We start from the raw sequence: 20,632 nt of genomic DNA, 5'->3' as shown, positions 1-20,632 counted from the left end.
CCCTTTGGCTGTAATAAAAATGTGCGTTTTTTTTTTTTCATTTACTCCACTGGCATTGTCCATTGTCAGGCTTTGGCTAAACAACAGCTCGGTACCAAGCTCCACAAAGTCCTAGATCAGTGGTTTTCAACAGGTGGTCCGGGGACCCCCAGGGGTACTTGAGGGGGTTCCAGGGGGTCCCCAGCTAAATGATGGATAGGAACCAAATGGACCCTTATGGGTCTGTAACTCTGAGAGTGTACAAATGGACCCTAACCAAATGGACCCTAACGGGTCCATTTGGTTCCATTTGTACACTCTCAGAGTTACATTAACATTGACTTTACAATATGAATTGGGGTCCCAGAGATACAAATGCCATTAAATGGGGGTCCGTAGCCTAAATGCATGTCAAACTGGGGGTCCTTGAAATTAAAATGGTTGAGAATCACTGCTAGAGCCGTAAAAAATAATCTTCTCTTATGGGGGTCCCTGGCATATCTTTTCAAATGGGGGTCCGCGGGCTAATAAGTGTCAATTTGGGGGTCCTTGACATGAAAAAGTTTGAGAACCACTAGTCCTAGATGACGGTTAAAGATGCATCGGCACATGAATAAATATTCCCAGTATGAGCATTGTGAGTCATGTCGGTGCTTATAGACAAGGCGATGAATGACTTTACTCCTTTTTAGTTGAGTGTAAAAAATCCCCTACAAGGTCCATGACCCTCTCAGTGTGCAGCGCTGATGCAAAGGGGTGAGGCCACGTATAAACGGGGTCCTTGTGGTACGTGCTTTAGGTTTACACACCCGCTGCCTCCATTGCAGCGGCAAAGGGCAAAGTTCGGGCCACACCACATAAATTAAAATATTTATATCCGGTTATTCTTTTTATTTATTTGTTTGGGCCGGATTGGACCCCGGATTGCAGGCTGGAAGTTGTGACACCCCTGATCTAAACTTTAAGTAAACGGGAGTTGTATCTGTGTGTGTCTATGTGTATTCCAGTTCCTGTTTAACCACTTAAGACCCTATACTTCATTGTACAACAAATAGCTCACATTTCACATCACTGAGGTATCTTTTAGATCTTGTTTTGACCATGTTTCACCTGTGTGTGTGTGTATATATATATATATACCGACATGCCCAAAGATAGGGAGAGAGAGCAGGTTGAAAGTGGTTCATGCCAGTGGTTCTCTAACGTTTTGATGCCACGGACCCCCAAATTGAAAATGTTTTGTGCCAGGGACCCCCAAAAGAGAAGATATTTGTTTTTAAAAAAATGCAATAGTATTTAAAAACACTTTCAAGATTTTTCAAAAATGTTCAAAAATAGCAGATGTACAAGCTTTTTCAAATAGCCAACATATAAATGGATAAACATATAAATGGATAAAGTGGTTAACGTTTTTGTGACGCTATATTAACTAATTAAGCCGGGGACCCCCTCAAGGACCCTGGGACCAATGGTTTATGCGTGTTGTCCTCTGTCCAGTCACATTTATAAATCGAGAGCTTTTATAGCTGTGAATTTCATATGAGGGGAGGATGGGGGGGGGAGGGGAACAAACGTCTGCCTCCTGCCTGACAGATAAAAGCAGCCTACAGACCGTGTACTCAATGACCTCTCCTTGTCTGACCCCTCCCCTCTCTCTCGCTCCCACCCCCCCTCCCACTCCTTTTCTTCTGGTTCTCCTCCCCTCCCCCCTCCCTTCATCTCTGCCTCCCTTCCTTCCTCCATTCACCCCCACCCCTCCCCCTGGTGGCCAGACGGGTGAGCTGCGGACGAAGATGTCCCAGTCCCACGAGGACAGCCTGACCAGCGTGGCCTGGAACCCCGACGGCAAGCGCTTTGTCACCGGGGGACAGAGAGGACAGTTCTACCAGTGTGTAAGTCATGACACTTTATTCCATGCTCTGTGTGTGTGTGTGTGTGTGTGTGTGTGTGTGTGTGTGTGTGTGCGTGTGCGTGCGCGCTCTACAGGGGTGATGCAACTTTGATGATGGAGACAGGGGCCACTTTATTTCCACACTCACTCCAGGGGGCCACGTTTCATATACTGTACAGAAACCTCTTATCTCCCGTATGTTAACTTTTTTCGTAAAATTAATCGCCATTCTATGTCACACAAAAGTTGAAAAAATAGCCGATCTACAAGCTCAAAACGCGTCGCACTGCGACGCGTTTTGAGCTTGTAGATCTGCTATTTTTGAATTGGAATCCTGATTTTGTTTTTGTTATTTTTGAATTAGAATCCTGAAAAGTAACATTTCAAATGCATTTAGTTCTACTTATGTTGACATTATGAACTTAAATACAAATACAAGACAATAGAATTTTAATACTAGTCATTAAGCTACTAATATAGACTGAAGTAATTAAAGCGGGTCATGTTTGGAATTGTAAACGGCTGAAATCAATAATATATCAATATTCCGATATTGACCTGCAGGGCTGCACTAAGTGAAGGTGGGGGCCGCATGTGCCCCAGTTGCCCACGTATGGTGTACTCTGTGTATTTGTATTACTACTATACTGCGGAATGCACTCCCCAAAACTCTCAGAGAAGCCCCCCCCCACCCTCCAAACCTTCCAAACCGCTCTAAAAATTCACCTCTTCAATATGGCTTTCTCCACTGTTTTTAATTGATTTTATGCCTTAACACATTGAGTGCCAATCGCGTCGATCTACGCGAACCTACTTAATTGCGCAGCGTGCCAGTCGCGTAGATTTACGCGAAGTGGTATTTTTTTTTTTTTTTTTTACTCGCAGGCTCACATTTCATTGTAGGCCTCGGTCACGACACATTTCATTGTAGCACCACCGGAAACGGAATTATCCGTATCCAGAGATTTTCGTTTCCATCCGCCTCCACTCTAAAGCGGAAACTAAATCTCCATTTTCTCGGTTGTTGTTTTTCTCATCGCTGATCTCGCTGTTTAACATAAACCGCTGTAGCTTCAAGATGGCGGATCGCAGATCGAAACGGTCTTCGCTGGGCGTCTCACACAGATCCCCTGTGTTATTTACAAACAGTTGAACGCGCGATTTTAACGGATTTAGCGATGTCTGTGGCGACGTGAAAAAAACAAAAAAACAACAATAAATCGCTGGCACTGGTGAGTACATTATGATATTAAACTCTGGCGTGGAATGTGTTAAGGTCCTTACACACCGGGGCCATTTTTTCATGCGAATAATACGTTTAAAAAAAAAAGAAAAAAAGTAAAGTCAATGCCAGCTTCCACATCAGTTTCGTGGAGCGAAAAAGCGTCTTTTATTTATTCGGACCCAGTCCGAATTTTGCGTATATTCGCATAATCGCCGGTGTGTAATGACCTTTAGTCTTAGCCTTTTCTTAGTGTATTTTTCCTAATAAAGTAGATTTTATTTTGTTGTCCCCCCCCCGTACTCAGAAAAGCGCTATATAAATTTGAGATATCATTATTACTATTATAGTTGCGAGGGCCAAATGTCCCCATAAGTATAGAAGCATGTGAGAAATAGACCTGGAATATGGTCCTCACAAGAAAATGTTTTTATGGTAAAAAAAATATATATATACAGGCTTACAATGGGGAAATGATTCAGGTTGGGGTTAGGATTAGACGTTTAGGGGGGTCTTAGGGTCTGAGTTATGGCCCATTTATTATTGGCTGCACGCCAGCGTTGTTGTAGTGCAACACGTTGTGAGCTTGTAGATCTGCTATTTTTGGCTTTAGGGCTTGATGTTAAAAATGGTGTAATAAAAACATGTACAAATGGCATTCATAAAATCAGCCTGATAAAATGTTCTATACTTGTGTGTGTGTGATGTGAGTCCATAGGAGACGTGTGTGTGTGTGTGTGTGTGTGTGTGTGTGTGTTTGTTTGTTGTTGGTCTCTTTGTGTATCTGTCAGTGTCACTTCAAGCCTTAAGGTGCTTAACACTGCGAGGTCATTAGGTCATGACTCACATCCTCACAGAACGCCAATATTACCCTGCGATTCTTATTCAGAAACCACAAAAAAAACATCAACCTGTGTGTGTGTGTGTGTGTGTGTGTGTGTGTGTGTGTGTGTGTGTGTGTGTGTGTATGGCATCAACTACTGTATATGAATAGATTGATGTGAAATATTCACCAACACATTAGTGGATGGTTTATTCATCCCGGTGTGTATAAAGACCCATGATGTCACTTATGTTTTCTGTGTGTGTGTGGCGATGCTGGGGGAGGGGAGAGAGTGTGTGTTGCTGTGGTTCAGGACGAGGAATGTGACGGACTGTGTGCACATCGCCCCCCACGCGCACGCGCACACACACACACACACAGTGTGTTGCGATGAAGAATAGATCCCTGACTCCTCCCACCTATTGATGCGTCTGTGCAATGAACCCACTGAACCTTTAAGGACATGTTGTTTACCATGCCTGTGTGTGTGTGTGTGTGTGTACGTATATTTGTGTGTTATTGACCATGATGGGGGTGGAGGTTTCATCTTATGTTCTAACATGTAAACAACAGTTACGAAATGTTTATTAAAAAAAGAAGGTTTTATCCTTTGTAGATGCAAACACATTTGCAAACATGCACGTTTCTGTAACCGACGGCTAAATTCAGTTTCAGATTCAGCGTGAGCAAATGTAATCGTTCTGGTTAACAGTCATAGCTGTTTTGACTCGTGCCAAATTGCCGTTGATAGGTAAATCGATTGAATTTGTATTTTTCAGCGTGAGGCTTTTGTTCTCCCACACTCATGGTTCGTTTATTTAATCATCTAACGAGGTGCCATTTTTAACCCATTAAGACGCGGATGAGAGCCACGCTGAAGCTGTGTGAGGTCGACAGAACAATTCATATTTGATTCATACCTGGTTGCGTTTGCTGTCCTGTGACGCAAATACAAGCTCGGATCTATAAGCAGTGAGCTTGTAGATCGGCTATTTTGGGAATGGAACGCCCTTATTATTATTTTCGAAGATATTTTGGGGACTTTCTCTGCCTTTATTGATAGCATACACGACTACAGTATATAGACAGCAAAGGTTTATTTTTTTCTCTTACACAAATCCAGTATTTTCTGCTCTTATTTTTTTTTTGCAAGAATGTGTTTTCTATCCTCTTTTCAATACAGTAGCAAATGACTGAACACTTTTTTTAAATATCAATTCTCTTACAAAGATCCTGTATTTTCTTCTCTTTTTTTGTATGCGCCCTCTGCTGTTTGCATCGCGCTATGGTTTTTAAATTAAATCGATTTAAATCGTCACCAGTTTGAATCGATTTCAGTCGATTTACGCTAAATCGTTACTAGGACTGTCAGAGTTATTACATCATCGTCTAATCGCAATTATTTTGCATAATCGTCATAGTTGTTTCCATGTTGAAAGGTTTTCACACATTTTCAAATAAAAAAAATAGCGGTTGTGACGCGTCGTGAGCTTGTAGGTCAGCTATTTCTGCTATTTTTACGTTATTTGAGTGACAATTAATCGTCAACTTAACCCATTAAGAACTGAGGTCCATTCTTACTTATGTCTTCTAAATCCTAAATCTGAAAAACGTATGTTTCTATATCAGTGTTTCTCAAACCTTTTCATGTCAAGGACCCCCCAAAATTATATGTATTTGGCCGCCGACCCCCATCTCAAAATATTCTGTTCCAGGGACCCCCCAGAAGCAAAGATTTGAGTTAAAATGTTTGCTTTAAAAGAATATAAATATATTAATTTGCACACATTTTCTCGATTTTTCAAAAATAGCAGATCTACAAGCTCATAGCGCGGCACTCGGTGCCGCGCTATGAGCTTGTAGATCTGCTATTTTTGAATAGCCAAAGTGTAAAATAATGCTTTTTTTAGCGACAGCAACGATATTTCAAATCGTTGCCGTCGGGGCAGCCATTCAATCCAACTGAATTGAAAGTAATTGAATTGAATGTAATGTGATTGAATGTAATGCAATGTAATTGAATGTGATGTAATGTAATTGCTGTTTTTAAATGATTTCCATCATGTGTTTGTGTTTTCCAGGACCTGGACGGGAACCTGTTGGACTCGTGGGAGGGGGTCAGGGTGCAGTGCCTGTGGTGCCTGAACGACGGCCGGACGGTGCTGGCGTCAGACACGCACCAACGCATCCGCGGTTACAACTTTGAGGACCTTACGGACAGAAACATGTGCGTAAGGTCCTATCTCACCCCCCCCTCCCTCCCCTTCCCCTCAACATGTATTCAGGATATCGTCGCTGTCGGGGGCAATAACCTCTCGCCTCCATATTTTATCTTATTGTGTTTTTTTTCATTAACACATTGACTGCTAGGAATTAATTAATTAAGTCATCCGCCAGCGTTTTTACTAATCTTCCAAGACCCACAGATGTCTGGGGGGAGGACGAGGGTCTCTTCTATGATCCGGAAAAGAAAAAACGTAACCGCCACCTTCCGTTCTTTACTTATCGGCAGTTGAATATAGCTTGTTTTCACCAAAAACGCAATCTGGGAAAAGAAATCGGAGATACATTTATTTTTTATAAATCTGATAACGTTAGATGACGTTGTAATTTGTTTAGATCACGTGATGTCCAGGTGTTTTCTTCTACGGGAGTCCCAGGATCAGTCGCATGTTGCGGGAAGAGCGCTCTCTATCGTAATCACTGAAAACACCGACTGACGTCTATGGAAGTCAATGGCAGTCAATGTGTTAATTAACTCATTGGCCGCCATTATCGCATTAATGCGATCTAATAAATAGCGCGCCTGGCCGCCAGGATCGCATTAATGCGATCTATGGTCTTTATTGATCTTTATGCTCTGATCACGCTATTCTGTTATGAATCAGGCTAAGTTTCAGGTTCCACTTACTTCAACCACCACTGCATCCGGTTTCATAACTTGGGTTCCGTTTCCGGTTTTACATTTTTCCCCCCAGTCATTTTCGACCATAATAGGGAAACAAACGGTTTTTCACACGCTATGAAAAACGATCGGAGACCTCCCCTCCTATAATCTATGGTCTGGGTGACGAACAGTCATCCCCGTTGTGTATCACATCGTAATTTTCGCCGATCACAGAATCTGAGACATTTCACTTCCGGTTCATGTGTTTCACTGTGTGAGTGGGTCTGGGAGGGGGCGAGTGTGTCAGCGAGCCGATCAAGCTTGGTGTGTGCTGCTCTCTAGTGGTGGAACGATCAAAACGATTCAACTGTCCAGCTACACTTTCTATATGTGAATTAAATAACAAAATAACGAAACAAAAAAACACGAAAATCGCTGGCAAGGGCTGCTATGAACGAGGTTTTAACTCTGGCAGTCAATGAGTTAACGCCCCTACTTGATGGTCACATAAAGGCATCAAAAGTAGCAGATCTACAAGCTCGATTGAGTGCAAATCCCTGCCTGACTGATGATGATGTTGTTTGTTTGATGTTTTGTGTTGCAGAGTTCAAGAGGACCACCCTATCATGTCTTTCACTGTTTCAAAGAACGGAAGATTAGCTTTGTTAAATGTAGCAACTCAGGTGAGCCATGTTGGGTCTACGCTGTGTGCATGGATTCATTCTGTGTCATTTCAAGATTTCTTCCAGTAGATATACAAGCTCATAGCAGCGGCACCAAGTTTTTGAAAAATAGTGAAAATGTGTGCACATCATTGAGTATATATATATATATATATATATATCTTTTTTTTTAAAGCGAACATTTGTAACTGAAATCTTTGCTTCTGGGGGGGGTCCCTGATACAACATATTTTGAGATGGATGTTGGCGGACAAATACATATCATTTTGGGGGTCCTTTACATGAAAAAGTTAGAGAACCACTGATTTAATAGCAACATACTGTATGTTTTTTTCAAAAAACGGTTAGGATTTAGAAGGCATTTGTAGAATATAATATTCAAAGATTTGCAAAAAAAATAACAGATCTACAAGCTCATAGCGCGGCACTCTCTATGAGCTTGTAGATCTGCTATTTTTGAATTATGCATTCCCGGATTGAATGGGTTAAAGTTCTCAGTCACTCGACTGATTCTAGTCATTTGGATTCCGTACAAGAAAGCATTGTCTTCTATGGAAGCCCACCGAAAACAGCCGATGTACAAGCTCACACCGTGTGGGCACTGAGACACGTTGTGAGCTTGTAGATCAGCTATTTTTGGCTGTTTTATTTTTTTATTTGAAGTTGTCATACTAGCAATAATATAATCTAGCAACAGAATACCTGTGTCAGAGGCATGTTGAATAAAACCCTGATAATCTGATATTTCTTGATTTCTTGATGGTTGGCTGTAAGTAGAACAGCAGGAACATAGGTTTAGAATAGATCGATAATAACTTGACATATCATAATTCTACATGTTGTGGCTAACCCGTTCTCCCGCTCTGGCATGCAGGGAGTGCACCTGTGGGACCTGCAGGACCGAGTGCTGGTAAGAAAATACCAAGGGGTGACCCAGGGTTTCTACACCATCCACTCCTGCTTTGGAGGACACAACGAAGACTTCATTGCAAGCGGCAGCGAAGGTACAGTTATAAACAAGTTGTCGAGTTCATATTATATTCCTTATCTTTTCTAAAGCGAGTGCTCAAACTTGTCGCCTATTTTCATTAATGGTACTGTTTGAGAGTTGACCACGAGGGCGAGGCGAGCATCAGTGTTGCCATGTCGGCTTATTATAAGCGACTTTGGGCTTCTTTTTCTGTAAAGTTGCTTGTAAAATTAGTAGTTTTGTGTGGCTTATTTATAAAGTGTACTTGCTTATTTAGGCTTATTTAGGTACTTGCTTATTTAGGCTTAAAAATAAAATAAATTAAACCAGTGGTTCTCAAATCTTTTCATGAAAATGTTTTGTGCCAGGGAGCATTTGTGTTGTTAGAATGTTTTAAAAAATATTCCAAATATTCTTTATTTTATTGCAAGAGTTTTTTTTAATAGCCTATGTACAAGCTCACGTGAGCTTGTAGATCGGCTATTTTCAAGTAGCCGATGTCACTAAGCCACTTCTTTTGGGCTTGTTTTCATAGACCTGGTTGCTTATTTCTCTCGCAAAATATGGCAACACTGATCGCAACAGGTCCGTTTTGCACTTTCTCAATGAACAATATAAAATTAATAATAATACTTCGCTATAATAATATTATAAATATATATATAAATAATCAGTACTTAAGATGACTATATTTTACAACTAAGCAACAAAATGTTGTTCTTTTCAGGTAAAATGAATGATTGTGACTGTCATTACATCTGGTCTAGGGCACAGATGTAATGACTTTTTTCCAGGTAGCGTGCCTTTGCGTCTGCGTTCAGCTTCTCTCTGTATGGTATCTCTCTGTCACTCATTGCCCGGTCCATCTTCTGTCCGTTACCAATAAATTTGCTGTAGTTCAGGACACGTCGTGACTCGTGGGTAACTGTCAATGTTGTTGATACGAGCTGTTGTTATGGAGCTCACCTAATATGGCCACCGGAACTACTTCAGCCTAAGCTTGGCCACGCCTTTTGCCCGGCCCCTATAGCTTGCCTGGCCGTGGATGCAGCAGCAGCGGTGTGAGCAGACCATGGCTGTCCCCGATGATACTTTTAGCCCTTTGCCACACATCGTCTCTTGTGTATATAGCAGATCTACAAGCTCTCAATGTGTAGCAATGTTGTTGTGAGCTTATAGATCAGCTATTTGCTGTTAAGATATTTTTTTTTGCAGGGCGAAAATGGAATGGAGCAAAGTACAGAGCCCAGGGGGTCAACTACATATAGGGTTTTTAAAGGTCCATACTGGTTACAATTATATAGTAGTAAGATAGTAAGATAGTAAGATGGGCCATTACTATGGCACTAGAACAATGGAGAAAAACAACAAGATCGACTAGTGGTTATACTAGTCGACTAGTTGGTGAAAGCCCTACCATGTAATGGTAGCATGCTGGCGTTCCGGCGCATGCCGTGGTTTGTTTGCTTTTCCAGTATGCCACTCACTGGATTCTGCTCCTTTCAGTACGGTTAGGTACACATCAGCACAGCAAATATCAATGCGGCGTACGTTTTGTTTGTCCAAGTTGCATCTTAATGCATTTTAAATTGATTGAGGATTGATTTTGAAGGGTCTAGCCGAATATAGTCTCTGAGGAGATGATTGATTTCCGAAAACAAAGTCCAATCGTCCATGAATTATTAAACCCACACAGTGATGTAAAGCCAACATCAACATCACTCAATATTCAGGCTGGCAGTTTGCTCAGACTTTGGAGAAGATGTAAACAAACGCCAGCTCTTTGTCAGGGCGGTGGTGCCTTTAGGCTGCATCCATCCACAAGATGTTTTCATTGTAAAACTGCCTTTTAAAACATTCAAGCCGGGAACGTAACCGCTGTCGCTTTAGATTTCTTTGGCTATTCAAAAATAGCAGATATACAAGCTCATAGCGCGGCACCGAGTGCCACGCTATGAGCTTGATTTTTGAAAAATCTTGAAAGTTTGTGCAAATCTTTGAATATATATATATTTTTTAAGTGAACATTTGTAACTCAAATCTTTGCTTCTGGGGGGACCCTGGAACAAAATATTTGACAAACATTGTAACCACTTTTATCCATTTATATGTTGGCTTTTAAAAAATTGCAGATATACAAGCTCACAGCACTGTGAGCTTGCAGATCTGCTATTTTGAACACTTGAAAAATATATAAGTTTTTACATAAATCTTCTCTTCTGGGGGTCCCTGGCACAAAACCTTTTCAGATGGGGGTCCGCAGCCAGTTATACATGGGTCGTGCTAGCATGTGAAGTGATTCTTTTCTGAAGTAGTTCTGAATTTAGTTATATATATATATCTATAAATAATACATCACATGGATGCACCTGGGATGTATCATCAGTGTTGTAGCCTGGGGTCATCGGGTGTTTCGGGTCTCGCAACATACACCCTCGCCCAGGTGACCCAGCCGGGGTTGATCAAGCCCCAACTTACATCCCAGGTAGCTACCCACGGTCAGTCCTATAGGGAAAGACAGGGCTACTCAGTCCGCTTCTCCAGAACTACTCTGCCTGAACACGGGGAGGCTCTGGCACGTGGAGGGACTAGGCTCTGTGGGGTTGTCTCCTGGCCGGGCTCCTCCTTCGTCTCACCAGGACCTGAGCGCTGCGCCAGATCCGGTGCACCGCCCCGATCCAAACATTTCCTTCTGGCGTGATGGTTCCTTGGGTCGATACCACTAGATTGGGCCGTCTAATGGTTTTAGCTCCACTTGCGGTTTGCTGGAATGGCCCTCCTAAAGGCCTCACCGTGGGTTTGTTGGGCTTCTTCCTCACGGAAGACACAGCCTGGGGCGCTAACCCATACTGCTCCCGGTATGCCGTCTACATTCCGGCTGTCACCCGTCTCTCCGGTGGTCACCAAACTATCACTAACTATAAATAATACATCACATGGCTGCACCTGGGATGTATAAAAATAAAATATATATGTATATAAATATATATAATATATATATTGTTTTGTTCTTATTGTACTCCTGTCCCGTTCCCCACACAGACCACAAGGTGTACATCTGGCATCGGCGCAGTGAGCTGCCTATCGCTGAGCTGACGGGCCACACGCGCACCGTCAACTGTGTGAGCTGGAACCCGCAAATCCCGGGACTCATGGCCTCCGCCTCCGACGACGGCACGGTGCGCGTGTGGGGGCCCGCACCCTTCCTCCACTCACAAGAGGCGGACGGACTCAACGGTAAACTGACCTCAAAGCTCACACTTAGGGCTGTCACCAAATTACGACGAATTTTACTTGATGATTTAATTGTCGCTCAGATAATTGCAATTAGCGATTTAATAGTGTGTCTAGTGTTTCTCTCTGTAAACTAAAGTTTCACAGGGCAGAATAAAATTAAAATAACTATACTTTCGGGGGAAAAAAATCAAAGGGATAGTTCACCCTCAAAATTCTATCGTTTAGTCACCCCATGGAACAAGATATTTTGAGATGGGGGTACGTTGCAAATATATATCATTTTGGGTGGTCCTTGACATGAAAAAGTTTGAGAACTGATATTATTATAGCAACATACGTTTTAGGATTTAGAATGCGATGGTTGTAGCAGTTTCGATTCCAGGCCAGCAATGTGTCGATGTATGTCCCTGAGCAAGACTCTTAACCCCTAATGTTATACGCACGCACGCACGCACGCACGCACGCACGCACGCACGCACGCACGCACGCACGCACGCACGCACGCACGCACGCACGCACGCACGCACGCACGCACGCACGCACGCACGCACGCACGCACGCACGCACGCACGCACGCACGCACGCACGCACGCACGCACGCACGTATGTATGTATGTATGTATGTATGTACGTACGTACGTACACACAGTGACAAAAAACATCCCAAGGAGTGGGGACTATATATTATGTTCCATGCAGCTGACTTTGACTCTCCTCCTCAGAGAACTGCAGTAACATGGATAGTTGATGGTGAATGACGGAGCTGAAGACCTCTCCTCTCTCTGACGACAACAACAACAAGCGCCACACATCCACCACAACAAACAAACAAACAAACAACCAACCAACCGAGCCCGGGAGAAAGGAATCCAACAACCAACAAGAAGAAGAAGAAGAAGAAGAAGAAGACGTATTACAACAACAAATGATTTCTTTTTTTAATTATTATTATTATTAAGCCACCCAAGAGAAAAGAGAGGAAACCGAAGTGTGTGTGAGAGAGAGAGAGAGAGAGAGAGAGAGAGCGAGCGCGTCTCATGACTGACCTAGACGAGAATAAGAAACGGGGGAGAAAAAAAAGAAACTGTGGTGGTGACAATGAACACGAAGAAACACAATCCAGGTCCCTAAAAACCAGATCTTTCACCCAGAGACCTGGACAGCCACGCCACCCCCCCCCCCCACGACCCCCCCCCCCCCCCACACACACACACACACACTTTCCCGGTCCGACTGGTGAGCCGTGATGGCATTCGTCGCTCTTTCGCCGCCTCCTCCGATCGAATTCTAGGCCCTCGCCAATCTCCCCTGCAAGGCCCAAAAGCCACCACAGCCATGTCAGGGACGCCCCCCCCCCCCCCAAAGAATCCCACCCCCAGGAAAACCACACCTCCAACTGGGCACTTGGAGGCCGACATCCACCCAACCATAACCCCAGTACCAGTACCTGTCTTAATCCATTCAATCCGGAGGACGCATCTCTGTCATTTTACCATTTATTTGGCTTTTCAAAAAAAAATCGTGAAAATTTGTGCAAATCTTTGAATATATATATATATTTTAAAGCAAACATTTGTAACTCAAATCTTTGCTTCTGGGGGTGTCCCTGGAACAAAATACTTTACAAATGTTCCATTTAAAAAAATACATATTTAAAGATTTGCACCAATTTTCAGGATTAAAAAATAAATAAACTGCAGATCTACAAGCTCATATGAGCTGCTATTTTTTAATAGCCAAATACATCTAAAAATGACAGAGATGCGTCCCCGGGTTGAATGGCTTAACCTGCCTGCTGGATCCATGTCCACGTGCTTACCTATCATTTCCACATACCGGTAACGTGTTTTCCATGGAGAAGGGTATGGGGGGGGGGGGTGTAGAAACTCTTCTGTATGTTGTCTTCTCTCCCTCTCCTCATTATTATTCTTGGCACTCTAGTTGTGGGATGAAGGCTAATTTAAAATCCACCGTGAAAAAAAACACTGACCGACCAGCTGATAATGAACACACAAAATGGCTATGCTAAGAAAAATGTTGGATTTTTTGTTTTATTTTTTTTCCTATTGTAGTCTTTAGGAGTATAATAGTTGTGGCCCATGAAAGCTTTAGTGTGAAGAAGAAGAAGAAATACACTTTTTCTCTGAATTAGGAAATGCATCAATGTTTTCTTTTTATTAGCCCTAATTTAAGAAAGAAAATCTAACCCCGGAACACATTCGCTGTTTTGTTTCCCCCGAAACCGACAAGAGTCTGCAACGCCCCCACACACCTCCCCCCCCCCCAAAATCAAGCTAGCTAGCTAAGCTACCGCACAATTCCATTACATCTGCCTATGAGGAGGAGACGGACAGAGAGATTCATAGGTTAATCCATTGAAACCCAGGAAAGCATCTGTGTGGTCATTTTTAGATTTTAGAGTCGGCTATTCAAGAATAGCAGATATACAAGCTCGCATACATCTGCTGTTTTCGAAACATTTTTGAAAAAATCTTTGAAAGATTTTTGAATAATTTTGAATTTTGTTAACACAAATCTTATCTTCTGGTGGGGGGGGGGGGGGGGGCTGCCACAAAACATTTTCAGATGGGGGAGGGGGGGGGGCACAAAAACGTTTGAGAACTACTGATTTAGAAGACATTTGTTGAATCGTCCTCCTCAGGTCCTTAATTCACCATGTTCACACGGCGGCCATTTTGCTATTAAGTTAATTAAATAATGCCACCCCGGGTTTCTTCCCCACCTGCAAATATGACTTGAGAGCAAAATGGCCGCCGCTGTGTGAATGAATACAGTCAATTGGTTAACACGTCAAAGTGGAGTGAATGGGGGTTTAAATCCTCTTGGTTAGATTTGGTTCACACACTCCTCAGAGTTATAGATGGATAACGTTTAACACTGAGGATGTTTCCCTTGTTGTTGTTTGTTTGTTGTTGTTGGGGGGGCCACCTTGTATAATCTCTCTAGTCTAGAAGGACACCTCTCAGATGGAAAGGGAGTCTAAATGTTCATTGCACACTTCACTTATGACTACACGCCTGTCCCTCCTCTGTGTGTGTGTGTGTGTGTGTGTGTGTGTGTGTGTGTGTGAGAGAGAGAATGTATTTGGGTAGGTGTTGGAAGTGTATGAATGCAGGTGCATGCATACCTGCAAATGTGAATTGATTGACTGTGTGTGTGTTTGTGTAATCTATTCACACCAGCAGAAGATTCATGCCCCCCCCCCACCCCCCCCTCCCCCAGTAAAAAAGAGGATTTTAAACCTGTTCTAAGTTATCCAAAGCCCCATAGCGCCCTCTATATGTGGAACACAGAATACTTGAGAGCCATTTTGTAAAAAAAAAAAAAAAAAAAACTTTTTTTTATCTGAGGCTTTTATTTTACATCTGAAATTGTTTTTTTTTATATATATACAAAAACTAAATATATATATATATATATACATATCTATATATATATATATTTCTCCTTACTACATGGCATTCAGGTGGCACTGAGGTTTTTGGATTTAATACGTTTTTGAGGGGGGGGGGGTGAAATAAAATTTCTAAAAAAGCTAATTTGAACGAGGTGTATTTGAAACGGTGGCGAATTGTTCTATTCTAAACAAACGGGTCGTTTTCATGAGTTAATGATTGTTAAGCTTTGTGGTTGGGTTCAGCCACAGAGATGTTGCCGTGCACGGACGGTCCCTCTTGTGACGGCTTAATTTATATCATACCCCCCCGTCGTACCGCCGTGTCGCTCCGCGCATGGACCAGCCACGCGTTGTGAGCTTGTAGATCGGCAATTTTTGGGCGAGCGACCATCGTCTGAAGCAGGGGTCTTCAACAGGGGGTCCGGGACCCCTAGGGGGTCCTCAAAGTTACTACAGGGGGTCCGCCAAATCTTTGTGTGATATGATTGACATTTTTTACATGAACCACTTGAACCCTAGCATCCCTTTTCTGAGGAGAACTTTAGCCAAAAATAGCCGATCTACAAGCTCACAACGCCTCGCGTTGTGAGCTTGTAGATCGGCTATTTTTGGCGAAGAGGGAAAAAATAACACAAAAAAAAACTAGTTTAATCCGAAACACAATTGTACACAATATAGAGGGGGTCCCTGCTTCATCTCTCTCGCTCAGCTAGGGGGTCCTTGGGCTGAAAAACGTTGAAGACCCCTGGTCTGAAGTATAAACGAGGCTTTGGAGAAGGAGCACCCCTCAATCCTAAAATACACACACACACACACACACACACACACACACAAATCTTGCCCTCTTTCTTACACACTTGCACACAACCTATATATATTGTTGCTGTCCGGACAACTTTTGTGGGGGTTTTTTCTCGTAAATTGACGCCCTATTTGATCATACTACAGCTTCACACAAAAGCATCGAAAGTACTACTTTTGAAAGTACTACTTTTGAAAGTACTACTTTTGAAAGTACTACTTTTGAAAGTACTACTTTTGAATTTGAATCCTGAAAAATCTCAATTCATGGACATATGAGCTTTCCACCGACAGAGACGATGGATATATATATATATGTATATATATATATATATACACACACACCCTTTAGCACTTTCACTGGTCTTTCTTTTGCCGTCTTGCACCACTCCAAAGGCTCAGTTCCACTAGGATCTCATTTCAGTGCCATGTACACCTCTTGGCGCTGGTGGTCGGGCGCCTGTACGCTAGCCGATCTACAAGCTCACGTCACAAGCTGGTAGACTAGGGCTAGTTTCGGCCCACGCCACCAACTATAAATTGGGTACGATGCACAAGGACATGCGAACCCCCCCTCCCCTCCCCTCCCCTCCCCACCACACACACACACACACACACACACTGGGCATACATACCAAGCCTCTGAGCTTCAGGCAGGATCTGCACCGTCGGCCATGTTGAGTGCAGCCAGTGGTCAGTGCACCGTTCAAAGCTTTTCTTCCTCCCCTTTTCAGGGTTATGTAATGACTATTTGCTACAGACTGATAAAAAAAAAAAAGAAATGTTTAAAAATGAATGCTTTTCTGTCTTGTTTTTATTGAACTTTTTTGTTACTTTAATTTTTTGTTCTCATTATCATTTTTTTCTCATTTTTTTTTTCCTCATTTTTTTTCTCGGTTGACCTCTATCCCTGTATTATCATATTAAAATATAACCAGTCAACTGGAGTCCTCATTTATTAATCCTTATTATCCCTCTTTGTGGATTAGTTTTGTTTTTATCGTTTTGAATTTTTTATTTCCCCTGTCTTTTTTTATTTTCTCTTTTTTCTCTTCTTTTACATCAACTACAACTTTTACAAGTGAATATGCACAGTAACACCCATGCCAATATGAGTGGGAATATAAGTCTTTGGGAAGAGTGTTACCTACAATCAATCAGGTTTGAACTGTCCACCCCTTCGCCTTTAAAGAGTTATACCTTCATGTGAAATTCTGCTTCTCGCATGTCTGTGTAATTTGACCGAAAATCTCTTGCTTTTGACAGTCGCCATGGCTCTCTCTAACCATTTATCAAAACCAAAAAAAAAACATTTTATCGAGGCACACATCAAAGTGCTTTCTGTGGGCGTCACTTGCGTGTGTCAGTCTCAATATTCACACACCGGAATCTTCCTCTATCTTTTTGGACCGTTGAATGGACATAAACCCCCCCCTCCCTCTCTCTTCCACACCCTCTGTCATTTCAGAAGACTTGAGTCAAACCACAGAAAGCAAAGAACCCCCTAAAAAAAAAAGCTTTTCACTTAAAAGCTTGTCATTCACTCACTGGTGGCATAATGGTAATGTCTGTATGCAACTTGGTGTCTTCTCTGTTCTTTTGTCTTTGAGTTTTACTAATGAAGTCCTTTCTGATTTGTCTTATTTCTCTCAGAGGTGATGGTGGCGGGGGGGGGAGGGGCTGTGTGGGGTGGGAGGGGCGTAATAAGGGCTTAACGTAGCATCTAAAGAGTTTCTTGGGCGGGGTGGGGTGGGTAGGGATGATGTGTGGGGGTTTGCGTTCAATGTGTTATTTACAAAAGTGATTGTACTGTTTTGTATCGTGTAGGAGAAGTGTTATGTATGCATATTTTCAATAAAGCATTCAGGGTTTTGAAAAAAATAAAAATAATAAGCTGTTAGCCCATGGAAGTTCCAAGGGGCTTGTGATGATGATGGCCCTCAAGACAGCTTTGGGATCAGCTTACCGTACCTACCCCCCCCCAACCCCTCCCCTAATCATCATGGATTGGTCCAGTGCCATACTGACCACATACTGCAGGACAAAGCATGTCTGAAGAGGGCTTTGATGGAAAGAGTTGGGTTGAATTTCTGTAATAATAATAAAAAAAAAACACCTTTGTATTGAATCACACAGTTACAGTATAATTATGTTGGTAAAATGGTTTGAAAGCAAAGAGTGGAGGCCAACCATCTGGCAGTAGGTTATCATCAATGCCAAACGTAGGGGTAATAATAACAATTGCCAATAAAGTGTCATTATTTTAACTAAAGCCTTGTTCTTGACCATAGCTTTCTGTATGCAGTGTTTAACCACTATTTCAGGACAACAATGTCAAGACTTATCTAGACTTATCAGGGTTGGATTAGGCCTACCAGGCTCAGGAGGGGGGGGCCATAGCCATATAGCCGTTGCATGAATTGTCACTATTATTAACTTTAACAGTTACTTTTTGTGTCACAATGTGTCGCAACACATTGTGAGCTTGTAGATCGGCTATTTTCAAATGTCCAAAATACATAAAGAGCTGAAGGGGGTGATGTATGTTTTGTAATAATAATCACAATCTACAAAGTAACTAGTAACTAAAGTTTTCAAATAATTGTAGTGGAGTAAAAGTACAATATCTGCCTCTGAGATATAGTGGCGTAGAAGTAAAAGTACTGAAAATTGGAAATACTCCGGTAAATTTAAATATACCTCAAATCTGTGCTTAAGTACAGTACTTGAGTAAATGTACTTAGTTACTTTCCACCACTGCTGCCAGGGGAGCTTTTACAAGTCTACTCTCTGCCCTCTGGGGCCCACTGTCTCATAATCTGCCTGCAAGGCATGAGGGAAAACGACTCACTGACGCCACCTGGTGGTATACCTCAGTATAGTATGAATGTTTGTAGTGCCAGTCCATTGATTGTCAACATGGCAATGCAGTCATGTTACATGTACTAAATTGTACGTAAGTAGTGAGTATCACAACATAATTAAAATTAATGTAAGTGAATTTATTACAATGGCATTTCTACCATTCATGGATTTATTCCGCGCAATAATTCACGTTCACAATCGTAGAGCCAAGAAGAGAAACAAAGTAGCCTAATCCATAATAAAACCAGACACCTGAAGACAAAGTGGGAAAACAACAATTAAAACAATAAAAATAAACAACCATGGATGACATTGGATGTGATCCACGTAGATATTTTTTGTCAGGAAATAAATAATAAAAAACATCACATGGATGCACCTGGGACGTATCATCGTTGTAGCCTGGGGTCATCGGGTGGTTCGGGTCTCGCAACATACACTCTCGCCCAGGTGACCCAGCCGGGGGTTGATCAAGCCCCGACTTACGTCCCAGTAGCTACCCACGGTCAGTCCTCTTAGGGAAAGACAGGGCCCCTCAGTCAGGGAACTACTCTGCCGGGACCAGGGGAGAGGAGAGGCTTTGGTACGTGGAGGGACTAGGCTCCTCCTGTAGTCCTGTCCGGGCCTCTCCTTCGTCTCACCAGGTCCAGGACCTGAGCGTTGCACCAGACTCCCCCCGCTCCAAACATTTCACTCCGGCGTGATGGTGTCTTGGGCCGTGGTGGTACTGCAGGCTCCACTTGGGGCTTGCTTGGAAGGCCCTCCTTAAAGGCCTCACCGTGGGTTTGTTGGGCTTCTTCCTCACGGAAGACACAGTCTGGGGCGCTAACCCATACTGCTACCTGGGTAATATTATTAAATAATGTACATGAAATCATACACTATATATATGGGGCAGCAGTGGCTCCGGAGGTAGAGCGGCTGTTGGGAAGGTTCCAGACACTGAACTGCTAACTGCTCCTGTCCTGATGAGCAGGTTGGTGAAACGTGTGAAACGGGACATTCTGCGTAACGAGTAGGCCTACTTTTTACTTTTGATACTTTAAGTACATTTTGATGCCAATACTTTTGTAATATTTTTTGTTTACTTGTAACAAAGTATTTCTACATTGCAGTATTAGTAGCCTACTTTTACTTTAGTAAAATATTGTAGTATTTTTTCCCACCACTGATCCAGTCCAGGGTTTCACAGCCTCTCCTCCACCTCCACAGTCTAATCATTCCAGTGGTTCTCAACCTTTTCAGGTCGTGACCCCCCAAAATAATCATATTTGAACTGGGGACCCCCCATTTTGTTTGACTCTGTTCCACAGATAAAAATTGTGAAAATAGCCGATCTGCAAGCTCACAACGCCTCGCAACGCGAGGCGTTGTGAGCTTGTAGATCTGCTATTTTCACAATTTTTGCCTCTTTCTTATTTCATTTGACAATTTGCTTTTTTGTTGGACCAGTTTTTATAGTATAGTTTGTTGATTACTTTTGATGCAGTCATGGTCTTTTTGTCTCCGCCGTAGGTGGAGAGTATGTTTTCGCTTCGTCCCGCCGTGTGTTAGCATGGCCCCTAGCCAAGCTAACATTGGTCAAGCTCCACGTGACACGTGTCAATATGTTGACACCAATGCCTTTGATTGGCTAGAGGGACGCATGACGAAATAAAATCCTATAAATAGGTGTGTCACTTCAAAAGGCCATACAACTCCGAGTGAGGTAAGACAGGATCAATCAGTCTTGATTGGAACAGTACCTTCCAGTACAAACCACCCGTCCGTCCGTCCGTGCGTGTGTGTGTCCCTCTGAGAACACCTAACATTGGTCAAGCAAAGGCGCAGAAGGCCAAAGCTAAGAAAGCATACTC

At 42.7% G+C, this 20,632-nt stretch overlaps 1 protein-coding gene across 2 annotated transcripts in view; it reads left to right on the top strand.

Annotated features, from left to right (window-relative positions):
• LOC308103703 (WD repeat-containing protein 26-like) overlaps nucleotides 1-16,853 on the top strand; it is a 47,364-nt gene extending 30,511 nt beyond the window's left edge. For both annotated transcript variants that reach the window (XM_080453829.1, XM_080453828.1), the window contains 6 exons: nucleotides 1,752-1,871; nucleotides 5,997-6,142; nucleotides 7,407-7,485; nucleotides 8,360-8,489; nucleotides 11,498-11,692; nucleotides 12,415-16,853. In XM_080453829.1, the coding sequence (XP_080309955.1) occupies nucleotides 1,752-1,871; nucleotides 5,997-6,142; nucleotides 7,407-7,485; nucleotides 8,360-8,489; nucleotides 11,498-11,692; nucleotides 12,415-12,440 (696 nt within the window). In that variant the 3' untranslated portion in view covers nucleotides 12,441-16,853. The remainder of the gene's footprint in view (nucleotides 1-1,751; nucleotides 1,872-5,996; nucleotides 6,143-7,406; nucleotides 7,486-8,359; nucleotides 8,490-11,497; nucleotides 11,693-12,414) is intronic.
• The last annotated feature ends 3,779 nt before the right edge of the window (nucleotides 16,854-20,632 follow it).

Source organism: Gymnoscopelus braueri (assembly GCF_963280865.1).
Source record: "Gymnoscopelus braueri genome assembly, chromosome: 16".
Classification (NCBI taxonomy): domain Eukaryota; kingdom Metazoa; phylum Chordata; class Actinopteri; order Myctophiformes; family Myctophidae; genus Gymnoscopelus; species Gymnoscopelus braueri.
Note: the sequence above shows the minus strand (reverse complement) of the source record. Positions and strands in the feature narration are given on the sequence as shown.